At 35.9% G+C, this 12,585-nt stretch overlaps 2 protein-coding genes across 2 annotated transcripts; one reads left to right on the forward strand and one right to left on the reverse strand.

Moving 5' to 3' along the window:
- Nucleotides 1-296: 296 nt before the first annotated feature.
- On the forward strand, nucleotides 297-7,927 carry LOC120623372 (protein SAND). Its single transcript, XM_039889369.1, has 6 exons — nucleotides 297-626; nucleotides 1,525-1,682; nucleotides 2,294-2,494; nucleotides 3,151-3,570; nucleotides 4,736-5,210; nucleotides 6,409-7,927. Exons 1-6 carry the CDS (start codon nucleotides 360-362, stop codon nucleotides 6,547-6,549), a joined length of 1,662 nt encoding a protein of 553 aa, XP_039745303.1. The 5' UTR covers nucleotides 297-359; the 3' UTR covers nucleotides 6,550-7,927.
- Nucleotides 7,928-10,516: 2,589 nt separating this feature from the next.
- On the reverse strand, nucleotides 10,517-11,678 carry LOC120623377 (pre-mRNA-splicing factor 38). Its single transcript, XM_039889381.1, has 2 exons — nucleotides 10,997-11,678; nucleotides 10,517-10,733 (listed from the first exon to the last, which is right to left on the reverse strand). The coding sequence occupies exons 1-2, from the start codon at nucleotides 11,656-11,658 to the stop codon at nucleotides 10,544-10,546; spliced, it is 852 nt and encodes a 283-aa protein (XP_039745315.1). The 5' UTR covers nucleotides 11,659-11,678; the 3' UTR covers nucleotides 10,517-10,543.
- Nucleotides 11,679-12,585: the final 907 nt, after the last annotated feature.

Genomic DNA, 12,585 nt, shown 5'->3' on the forward strand with positions numbered 1-12,585 from the left:
GTAGATTTTTATGTAAATATATAGTAAGTAATAAAATTAAAGTATAATGTACAAAAAATATCCGTGTAAGATATATATGCATGTGTTGTCTGTGTCCTTAGGTTAAAGAGCTAACTAGCTAATAACAACTATTTCTTGGTACAAATTCAAAATTAACTTTTCATTAGTTTCACCGATCAATCTCCTTCGTGCCTTCTTCATCTACAAGACATTGGCGAAATACCTTGTGCCCAGTTGGCGCAGACAAAAGCCATAAACAAGAATTGAATTGAATTGAATTCTCAAAAAAATATTGATGCAGTATCTTCTTGCAGTGATCTAAATAATATTCTTCTTAGAATTATAACATTAAAAGCTTAATGGCGTCCACTTCTAAAGATATTCCAATTCCAACCAAACAACAAAATGTTCCTGACGATCTCGAACCAGGCGCCTGTACTGAAAGCATTCTAAACCCTACTGACTCATTCGAGGAGTTTGCCTCTGAGATGAGCTCCAGCCTTGAAGAGAGGATCAGTTTAATTGCGAAATCCAGTACAATAAGTGAGATTCAAAGTGAAATTGGTGAAAGTTCGAAAGGAGAATTGCGAGAAACGAAATCAAGCGATAATTTGCAAAGTAAAGATGTAAGCTGTTTTTCTATTACTGTTATTTAATTGTGATGTGATGATCGATCCCATCATTGTCTCTAACATGAATCGTTTAATTAAACATGTATTATTAAATCCATGCAACTAGATTGTTTAAAATTCTGTGCCTTAATATTTTGTTTGAAATCCATGAATAGTAGTGGTGGGTGGATAGACTAATTAAGCATCGTTCAATTCATTTATCCGTTTGTAAAATGGTGATGTGATTCAAAACCTTAGATACCCCTTACTGTAACTTAAATAATGTTAAATTGTACCTAACCTTCTAATTAATTAACCACCAGTAGTAAACAGTGAAAAGAAAAGTTATCACAAATCTACAAAATGAGAACTTTTATTCAAAATTCATTTATTTCAAGTAGGCCTTAAATAAGCACTTTTGAAAAGTCAAATATGTCTGCTTGTAGTGACTCTACCTGTGGTTCGGAAACCAGATTCTACCAAGAAGAAGCCTTATGATCATCATTTATTTGATCAAGTGTTTTTTCTTTGCCTATATGTCAAATTAAGTTTGTACTTATAACTCTGCAAGTGCCTATAAAATGGCATCATTATTCTACACAGAATATTTACTGTTTGTCAATACTGAAGAAAAGAGAAGCAACCAAGCTTCTCTTTTGAATAATTACTTGTTTTTAACTGTAAAAATTTGTAACCTGTCACTAATGGTTTAGAATAACAAGCAGACTCTATTAGAAAGATTATGGTTGCATGAAGTAGGCCAAAATGAACCAACCAATTTTGTTGTTGAAGCCTGCCAGTATAATGAGATTGTTCTACACTGTTCTTACTGATACAGTTTCCTTGCAGCTTACCACTTTAGATTCTTAATATTAAAGTGTGTTTGAATAAATAAAATTCTACTAATTCCTAGGAATCAATGTCAGCGTCAGCAAGCAATTCGAATATAACTGAACAAAATGGTGATGATGCAGAGTGTGAAAGGGATGATTACTTACATTCACCAGAGCTGGTGAACAAAGAAAAACATGTTTTTATACTGAGCACAGCAGGAAAACCTATTTACTCAAGGTACATATTTTAGATAGATTTCATAGGGCCAATTGACTAAGCAGGTGAAATATTATAGACATAATCTTAATGTTGCTAACTATGGGCCTTGTAAGAAGGCTCAGAGTCACTCAGCTGGTGATGGAAAGAGCTATCAGGAGCATCTCTAAGTAATCTCTGCGGTAAAACTAGAATTACTGATGCTGCTCAATGAGTCAAGCACATTGCTCAGAGAACCGATGGACGTTGGGGTCCCAAGGAGCCAGCTCAGCTTTGGTCGACTCCCAACAAGGACAGACACCAAACAAGTTTCTGGGAGCAGCTGGAAACAAGTGGCCCGGGATTGTGGATTTTGGAACACCCTAAACAGACCTATGCCCAGCTGTGGGCGTCAATCGCTTGAAGATATGATGAAGAAGTAGAAACTTAATAACAACTTTAGAGAGCTTTTGTGACTCTCCTAGTTTAATATGTAACCATTAATATAGGAATGAAGGTACTTTTAGCAGTTGTGATATCTGCCTTTATCACTGTTACCTGGCCTACCAATAATAAATTATTCTCAACAAGTAAACTTCATAAAACATTTTGTCATATTTAACTGCCAGTAACCAATAACTATTTGCACACAGATATGGTAATGAAGACAAACTCGCAGGTTTATGTGGCGTGATACAGGCCCTAGTCAGCGTGGTCGAGGAACAAAACCAGGATATCTTGAGATCCATCAGCACCAAGGACTGCAAGGCGATCTTCCTGGTCAAGGGCCCTTTGATATTAGTTGCTGTCTCCAAGTCAAATGAAAATGAAACACAACTAGTTCTACAGTTAACGTAAGTGATCTTTTTTATTTGTAGATTTATTATTAACAAATGTAAACTATATATATATTAATATGTTGTGCAAGAACGTACACCTTTTTTCGAAAAATTATAGATTATACATAGAATTTTAATTATGCACAAAAATACATTACATCAATAAAAAAGAAAAAATATTGCACGCACTATTATGTAGGTGTACACACATGCATATGCTCTTTTTCAGTAGTGACATAAGAGAAAATATTAACAATGTAGCCTTGGCAAAATATGTGATTATAGAAGTATAAATCTTTGACAACCAACCTTTAATAATGTACAACTTATAATTAAAAAAAAAGACGGTTGAATTTCGAGCACTAGTTTATTTTATTACCACATGATATTTAATTTATCTTATGTTAAGTATTCAGTTTCCCAAGAATCCCCAAATGAAACGCTAATATTCTTACTTAAAAGTCTTGATCAACGTTGTAAGGTATCCAGTTTGCAATTTACATCGAACAGAAAGTCCTTCCGTATTGATACTTCCGAAAAAAAAAGTTAATAGGTATCTCCTAAGTAAGCACATTCAATCTTAGGCTACATCTGGACTAAAAAGTGTGATGAGATTCCGGTCCAACGACAGTTGTACTCAGCATTTTAACGTAACCAAAATTTTTTCCCAGATATGCCTTCAATCAAATAGTATCAGTCTTAACATTAACACAGTTAAACAGGATATTTGAACAACGTCGGAACTACGATTTAAGACGACTTCTATCCGGTGCAGAACGTCTTATAGACCATCTACTTATATTCATGGAAAAAGATCCAGCATTCTTATTAGGAGCTGTACGATGTTTACCATTGCCAGAAAAAGCTAGAGAAAACATAACAAATGCTATTACATCTGCCTGTAATAAAATAAGGGATTTAGTATTCGCTATATTGATAGCTGGCAATCAATTGATAACTTTGGTCCGGATGAAGAAATATACATTGCACCCTTCTGATATACATTTGCTGTTCAATCTGGTGAGGAGTTCAGAGTCTTTTAAGACTGCGGAAAGTTGGACGCCCATATGCTTGCCGAAGTTCGATGCTACGTGAGTATTAGATTTATATTTTTGAGACATAAAGTGAGTAGCTGATCTAGGCTTCAGAGAGTGGGTATCCTTAAAAATACCTAGAGCCATTATTGGAAATCTATCGCTTAAAAATATGGTAACGAAGATTTTATTTTTCACTCATGAATAATGATTAGTTAAACCGCCTAATTGCCGCGAAAGACGTCACACCAAGCGTGTAACGTATGTTAACACTGTAATGTAATTCGCTCTTCATACGACGTCAATGTCTTTGGCCTTCACATTAGAGGTTTCAGATATTATTTGGCTCCACTGAACACGTACTGGCATTCATACGGACTACTAATTGTATTTCTGTATAGTTAAGACAGCGGTTAAAAGATTGCCCAGTGGGTGAAAGTTCGACTTCACTTTCGGGGGGCAAATTTCAAATCCCAGCACGCATCTCTAACTTTTGTTGGTTGCGTTTTAAGTAATTCAATTATCAGTTGCTACAATGGTTAAGGAAAACATCGTGAGGAAACCTGCATGCCTGAGAATCCTTCATAATCTTCATAATGTTCTCAAAGGTGTGTGGAGTCCACCAATACCGTGGGCCAACCCACACTGGGCCAGCGTGGTGGACTACGTCCTCAATCCCTTCTTATTGTGGGACTAGACCCGTGACCAGTAGTGGGCCTGTAATGGACAATGATATGATGATGATGATATAGCTGAAATATAAAGATAGCGCAGTCCTTTAAGAATAGCTGTATTTCTGTATGAGTTAAACATAGTTATAGAATTGTAATTGTTGGAATATAGGTATAACCCGCGCCATCAAAGAAAAGATTCTTAAATGGCGGCCGTTTGTGTGCAAAAGAGATAGCAAGACATCAGCCGTTTTTTATAAACCTTTTATAAATAACCGGTATCATTAAACGCCGGTTATAAAAACCGGCGCACTGAACCTCATATTATATGTTGACATTCAATACTACGCGTTTTCAACACTGCTGACACCGTATAAAAGCAAAGATCTGTACTTAGAGTCTTAATTAAAAGAGATACTAATGAATGTACCTTACAAACTTTTTTGCGTGTAGACAGACCATATACTGTCCTTTTCACTTACAAATGTCTGTTTACAGTTTAAACCAATAATTTTTAATATTGAAATATTAATTGGTAATGTTCATTTCAGAGGTTTTCTGCACGGTCATGTATCATACATTTCCGAGGACTGCCAAGCTTGCCTTTTACTGCTTACCGTTCAAAGAGACGCGTTCTTCCCTCTATCACAAGCGAAACACACTATCGCGGAGAAACTGAGGCGGTCAAACTGTTTAGTCGCAATAAACGACGCATTGAACAGAAACAAAGAACTACCCACAACAAATCCTCTAAAACATATAGGCATACCGGAAATAAGGCACTTCATGTACAAATGTAAATCAACAGCTCAGCTTTTTACGTCGGATCCTATTAGTTTGGACAGATTACAGGATTACAGATTACGACATAAAGAGGGTGGGGATATCATGGTTAAGAAAATAGAGAAATTATCGGATATGGATTACGTGAGGAATTATAGGAGATTCTGCAGTCAAATACACTGTAGTTCTACACCAGCTAAGTTAATATTTAGATCAAATTCAGACGATACGGTGTTAGCGTGGGTAAGTGCTTTTATTACCTATATATTTTAGTTTTTATGTATCAAATAATAGATACGGAATCCTTGTAGAACCTCCTTATGTGCCTTTTTGACTCAGCCTATTGTTTTGGGTTTGGTTCCCGGTAGGGCTAGCGGGATTTTGTGAATTTATAGTTTTAGAATTTTCTCTGGTCTGGTCTGGTAGGAGGCTCCGGCCATGACTGGTAACCACCGAGGCAGACGTGCCGCCAAGAGATAACGTTCCGGTACGATGCCATGTGGAAACTGATTAGGGGCATAGGTTTAATATAATTGCTGTGCCCCTAACACTTGCCCGCTACCGTGTTAGACTGCATCGTCACTTACCACCCAGTGAGATTGCAGGGCTAACTTAACCGTTAATATATAGTAAAAATTATAAACTCATTTATTTTAGGGCCAATGTTGTATACACTTAATATATCTATTATATTTATTGAACATATATGCAATAAGCATACCTCAATTGAAGGCTAAATCAGCATGCATTTTAAATTTAGAATATAATAAAATAAAATATATATAATAAAATCCTTACTGCTATTATAAATGCGATGTTTGTTTGTTTGTCTTCAATCAACTTGATTTTTGGCATAGAGAGGACGGATGGTAAAATAGGCCCTTGTATTTGTAATCACAACATTTTCCTGTGATAAAAACTCAATATTTTTTATTATTTCGTGTTCTGTGTCCTTACTGCATTAATTGAGTCAAAGACAGTTTCCGATTCTGTTCATGCGTAAAAGAAAGAAACATCTTACGCAACTCGGCAAAAAACGCTCGCGACTCAGTCATTTTTCCCGTCAAACTTACGCTTCGAACACTCACTCGTAATATGAGATTGCGTTTCGTGCGACATGTGCGCAAAAAAGTACCAGGGTAGCAGAATTACAAAGATATCGTCATTCCACGTAGATTACAAAGTAGATTCACCTTTATTCTATTGTATTAAGGTTTAAATTCACGTAAAGACCATCCGTGGTATTTGTAAGAAATAGCGAGTCGGTTACACTGTTTCTTGCAGCATTCTATGCACTCCTAATTATGTATTATGTATTTAATTGATAAGAATTCGTATTTTAGAGGACGAGAGGTCCGAGGGGTGTTTCGTTTTGTACCCAAGAAGCGGATTAATTAAAGTTTTTTTTTTTAAATATTTTGACATATCTTTTAAATTACAGGTTACAAACGGTTTCGAGTTATATGTGACCTTCGACCCACTTATGGAAAAGGATCAAGCCATACGGGCGGTTGATCGTCTCTTACACTGGATAAAGAGAGAAGAAGAGAGAATATTCATCATGCACGCTCCAACCTTCTAGCCAAAGTTGACCCTTGGTGGTATTATAAAGAACACTATATCTCGCAGTGTTGAGAACAATTGAGTACATTTAGAGATTAAAGGAAAGAATAGGCAATAATTCACATCGCAATTCACAGTGATAAAAATGAAGATCATAAACATCCCCAGCTATTACTGACTTGCTATTTTATTGGAGATAGTAATTTAGAACTAAGATCCAAAAAGTTCGTTAAAAGATAACATTATTAGATTATATTTAAAGCAATAATGTAAAAAAAACATTATGCATACACCATTTTTACCTGTCTTATCATGTTAATAGTCTTTTCATTATTGTTTACTTTAACTGTTTTAGAAATTTAAAAGAACACGTGCGTTAATTACAATTTATTTTATTTACATATTTTTTAAACACGCTCTGCTCGTAAAAAAGGGAGTAAGATTACTAACATACAAGACAGTGGAGAGATAGTGACGTCATTCTCTTACGTATTTTTTCACTTTTTAATTTTAGTGTGTAGAGGTAAGGTGAATCGTTTTATATGAGGGAAAAGTCGAAAGTGTCCAGCTGTAAGAATATTACAACTCAAGAACCCACCAAAATAGTGCTAATACCACTGAATTACGAGCAAACACATTCCTCATTTAGCCTTTATTGTATGCAGTGTATTGTGTCCAAATAAGTAAAAACGTCCAGCGCACGTCTCTCTTTACACCGGTGGAATGTTTCTAGCTCACCTTTTTTTTCCCATTTTATGGTGAACGCTTAGAACATTAGAGGTAAAATAATGACTGACAACTGGTAAATGGTATGAAGTGTAGTTCGAGAAACCATTCTAAAGTGGAGTGATATTTGATGCTTCAATATTAGTTGTGTACACGAGATCTGTATGTTCTTAATTATGTGGCTAGTACATACAAAAACGCTAAAAAAAGAAAAAATACATAAGAGCCCTGATTTTCTGTCTTCAGCACCATAATGTCCCGAAATGCGAGTTAGTGTGAATTTAATTTTATAATGAAAGTGGTTTCAGCTCCAAGTTTGACCGTCAATAATTATTGTTGTCACATATTGTGTATGAAAATGTGCTACAATTAAATAAGGCGGTGAATCAGGGCCGTGGCACTACTATCAGGTGTATTTTCCTGTGTGCTAAATTAAATATAATAGTTCAATGAAATTAAGAGCTTGTACAATATAATTGACTTATGTGCGTTTTAAGGAATTAAAATATTTCGTGCTTAAACGGTGAAGGGAAGTATCGTGAGAAAGCCTGCATACCTAGGAGTGCTCCATACTGTTCTCAAAGGTGTGTGGAGTCCGCCAATCCGTAATGGGCCGGCGTGGTGGACTTAGCCTTGACCTTAATGTTGAAGGATGCATAACTATATCTCAAAAGGAATCACCATGTAAAAAAATTAAATCATAAGAAGCATATTTTTTTTCCATACAAACTAATTCAAAACATTCTAAGGGTTAACTCATGACAACCCTACTGAAGATAAAAGACCAACACGCGCTTAGTACCGACGCTACGCGACGCGTACCTAATAAAGTGACAGTAGTCACGTGATTTTAATTTTGCATGTATCTGATGCAGGCAGTGGTTTACTCAAAAACTATTAGGTTTTCGGTTTCACAGATAAGTCTCAGAGACAGTACATCTTGTATTTCAAAAGCCTGTGAAGTATTATTTCGGTTTTCATTTACACGTTGTATTATCGAGAATTATGGCTATGCCAATAACATTATTATAATGACGTAATGTTATAATGCTGATGAGGTATGTATGTTAATAATAAAGTGACATACTTTATTGTGTTAATCTCAGGTAATAAGTCCGATTAGAAATGCGTTTGCTAAGTTCCTACCTCGTGTATTCAAGTGTTAAAGCATCTAAACACAAAAGCAGCCGACACAACGTGGCGGCGTTGTTGTCGGCCTCGCAACTATAAAGTTGGAAAAAGTCGCCGGCAAGCGACCGTTTTTGACATGATACTTCCAAATTAAACCGCGACTTGCCATGGAATTACGGGTGGGTTAAATCTATGCATTCTCATCCAAACTAAAGTGACGTCATTCTAAATTCAACATGGCGGACCTTGTTTTGGCAGTTCTTGTCTTTATTTATTATTTCTCGCACCGCATATGGCAGTGTGCAATCAACTTACATCGGCATTAAAGCGAAGGCCACTGTAGCGTTAACCTACCTCCTAAGCGGCATTAACAAGACCAGCTCGAACGCTCCTTGCGATTGGACGCACGAAATAGCTACTCAGAATGAAAGTTGGACGCCGTGGTTTGGCCTGTCCTTAAATATTTTTTTTTATATAATAACAAATGACGGACTAAGTATATGGCCAGCCGATTATAAGTGGAAAACAATTCCCTATAAAAGACCCGCCCTTCAGACCGGAACAATGCTGCTTTGCGACAGAAATGAGCATGGCTGTAGTACTTACGAGGCACCGAAAGAATCTGCACCGTTACGTGGTTGAAATACCATCAACACGTACGAAGCGTTTTGCTTCTTCCTTTCTGATCCGCACCGCAAAGGCCTGGAATGCCCTCCCATCTTCCGTCTTCCCTGATACCTATAATCTGGGTACCTTCAAATCAAGAGTGAATAGGCATCTTCTAGGCAAGCGCGCTTCATCTTAGGCTGCATCATCATTTACCATCAGGTGTGATTGCAGTCAAGCACTTGTCTATATACTTCTTTCCCGGACGAGCTCTGTTTACAATAAGCTCAACTACTACTAATTTATACGCTCATTAACTCGAACCTACGTTATACTTGTAATGCATAATCAATAATAATGGTCAACTAATTCTGCTGATATATAAATACTTAACATAAAAGTGTATTGTAGTTAGAACGAAAATAAACTCAAGTAAAGTGTGGTTTTATGAAATCATTCGTACATATTTCAATAGAAATTAAAACGGTGGCGTGAATTATATAATATTTAAATAAACTCTAAAGAGATATTGTAATAAACAAATTATTTATTAGTTAAAATGTTTGAAAATGATCAAAGTAGTATTGAATGGTAAGGTTGGCGGTGCCTATGTGTACATAGTGCACGCCACTTTTATATTTTAGTGAGATTTTTAACTAGGTATAAGGTGGGTATGAATTATTTTGTAAATAAAGAGATTATGAACTATTTTCAAATGTATATTAGTAAGTTTGTATGAATTATTGTTGATGTAAATAAAATACTTATTAGCCACAAAGCTTAAATTATTAATAGTTAGTAGTATTTACCAACAATTTGGTCAGAATTTCGTGTTATCCCTATGGTATTAAAGTGTAATTACACCTTCGTAACTAAAAGAATTCCATCAAAATAGGGTGGTCTTTGTGTTGCTACAAAATTCCCACATTCACTCCATGCCTGCCTGTGAATTAGTTTTTAGATTCAACCAGAAAATAATATGAAAAACTGAGTCTAGCCAGATGATACAACACAATTATTAAAAAATTACAGATACTTAGACAATTAAATGTATGTCATCAAAACCTCAGTCTCAGAAATCAACTATTATGATGTCATCTCAAACATTCCTATGCAATATGAGGCTTTAGTTTTGGGCAGGATGGCTGTGAACTAACCATAGAAATCTAAATAACAAGACACTAGAGTTATTGTTGTGTATGACATTATGTGTCACCTTGTCACCAGTGGCATGCACTTCATAGATGCACAAAAGCACTGCATACCCTAAAAATTTTGTATTACTCATAAGAGGGAAGGATTTTTCCGTTTTATGTCATTTTCCATCTTTATGCATACCCTGGTCAAAATCCTGTGCACGCCACTGCTTGTCACTGCAAATGCGACTCAAGAGCACTAAAATTTTAAAAAATCATTCGTAAAATTTAGTCAGTTTTCTATATTTAAAGTGCTAAAGGGCATTTCTAGTCCTTGGTTATTAAGATGTCTATGACTGTAGCGCATAATAGTTACAAAAACATCAGTTCAATAGAAAATGCTTTATTTTTAATCTAATAGCGCCCTCTATCCCTTCGTCTATCCACTTCATGGCGTTCCCTTCTTTCCTTTTCCCTCTCACGCTCACGTAAACGTTCTCTGTCCCTCTCTCTTTCACGTTCTCTTTCTCTTCTTCTTTCGCGTTCTCTGCTTCTGGAGCGTTCCCTTTTACGATCTTTTTCACGTCGTTCGCGATCTCGAGACCTAGAATTTAAAAACAGTGATAACTTGGAACAGTATCATCATTGCAGTTGAAATGTAATATTTAAGAATTAAAGAAGCAGATATCCAAAATCTTTAAGACACTATCTTTTGGTTAAGATATTTGCATACAACAGAATCAGCACCACTATTAATGAATAAGTTTAACCCATTGCTATTTGTTGCTGCTTAGAGCTACCAATGTAAGACATTAAAATAAAAAGTAAGATAAGGAGATGGAGCTGCGAAGATAAATTTTACTTTACCTTTCTCTTTTCCTATCTCTGTCCCTTTTTTCTTTGTCTCTTTTATTTTCTTTGGTTTCACCATCTGCATTTTCTTCATCAGAAGGCATATCTTCATCCAAATCGTCGTCCAGAGCCGAAACTTTCTGTTCCAATTCGTTATTCTCCTCAAGTATGTGTCTTTTTTGGATTCGAGGCAAAATTACGTCGCACAGACGTTCTTCTCGGAGGAGCTCGTCTATGTACTCGTCCATGTGTATTATTTCAAACTGCCCTTCGCGATTTTGTCGCCTCAGCTTTCTGTTATCATTATAAAGAGGTTCTAAATATTTATAACAATCTAAAGACGAACCTGTGAGTCTCATATAAAATGCTCCTAGAGCACGGACATATTTGAACTCCTCATTCTTTATAAACTCAACTACAATATCTTTTTCAGGTTGTATTTGTAACATTTTTAGGACTAAACACAAAAACGGTGTGGGGTAAATAAATCCTCCATGCACACCACCTACATAGCGTATTTCCATTGCTTTGTCCACTAATAACTCGGCAGTTAAAGCGAAGCATTCTTCTTTCCAATATTTGGAATCGTATATGCGCGATCTTATTATTTTCTCTACTAAATATTGAGGATTTGTACCGCGAATAGATTTCGCATCTTTTACAGTTCGATTCGCCATTTTGACAAGTTCGGTTTGAAGTTTGCCGTTTGACAAATTTATGACAGTTCCGTCTATACTCTATTTATGGAGGGTAGAGGTAAGGAGAGTCATCTGTGTATATGAAAAAGTGTCGTCAAAATGTATTAAATTAGGATGGCGCCACATTTGCATCAGGGTAACTCTTAAAAGAAGCGCCAAATATAAATATTGTTAGAGTAGGCTTGAAAAATAAACAAGGAAGTATGGAGATACAAGGAAGTAAGGTTATATTTACCACAATATTTTGTACAACGTAAGTTGTTGAAATTCTCAATAATTAACTACTTTAGTCGATAATGACATTAATTTTTTTAACTCGGCATGCTTCAATTCATCTACGATTGCTACATTCATACCATACCCTGTGCATCCACCAGCGCCATTGTGGAGGATTTTTAAACTGTTATTTAGCGCATACACTGGACACTTTTTCAACTTTTCTCCCATATAAGATGACTCTCCTTACCTCTACCCTCCATAACTCTATTTGCTTAAGGGCTCTGGGGCTTTAGCTGGAACCTCAGATAATCTACCTAGCTGTTTTAAAACAAGTGTAATCCCAAAGTGTAACTACCTAGACGAGAACTAGAAAGTAAATAAAATCCGAGGGGTCTTTGGACCCTCCGTCAGAACGAAGTTTCGCTATACTGAAGTGGTGTTGGAGCCCGGCTTGCGAATAAGTAAGCATTTGATTTGCAAAATAAAATGTGTGTATGTGGTATGTGTGTACGTGTTACTGTAGGTTTCATCCCTCTCCCTACAGTGTATTTTTTTTACAAAATTTAAGAAAAATGAACACCTAATAATTAATCAATCTTGTTTAAAAACTTTTCGACCGCACTACAGACTGCCTGACGAGTAATAACAAACTAACTAATAAGTGATAACTGACCATAGACTGGCAGA

The sequence above is a fragment of the Pararge aegeria genome, chromosome 1, assembly GCF_905163445.1.
Source record: "Pararge aegeria chromosome 1, ilParAegt1.1, whole genome shotgun sequence".
In the NCBI taxonomy this organism is placed as follows: Eukaryota; Metazoa; Arthropoda; class Insecta; order Lepidoptera; family Nymphalidae; genus Pararge; species Pararge aegeria.

Bases quoted from the DNA above. Each gene is read 5' to 3' on its own strand.
- LOC120623372 (XM_039889369.1), top strand. From the start codon at position 360: ATGGCGTCCACTTCTAAAGATATTCCAATTCCAACCAAACAACAAAAT. The intron at 627-1,524 runs GTAAGCTGTTTT...ACTAATTCCTAG, and splicing joins ATAATTTGCAAAGTAAAGAT to GAATCAATGTCAGCGTCAGC. The intron at 5,211-6,408 runs GTAAGTGCTTTT...TTTAAATTACAG, and splicing joins ACGATACGGTGTTAGCGTGG to GTTACAAACGGTTTCGAGTT.
- LOC120623377 (XM_039889381.1), bottom strand. From the start codon at position 11,658: ATGGCGAATCGAACTGTAAAAGATGCGAAATCTATTCGCGGTACAAAT. The intron at 10,734-10,996 runs GTAAAGTAAAAT...TTTAAATTCTAG, and splicing joins AGAGATAGGAAAAGAGAAAG to GTCTCGAGATCGCGAACGAC.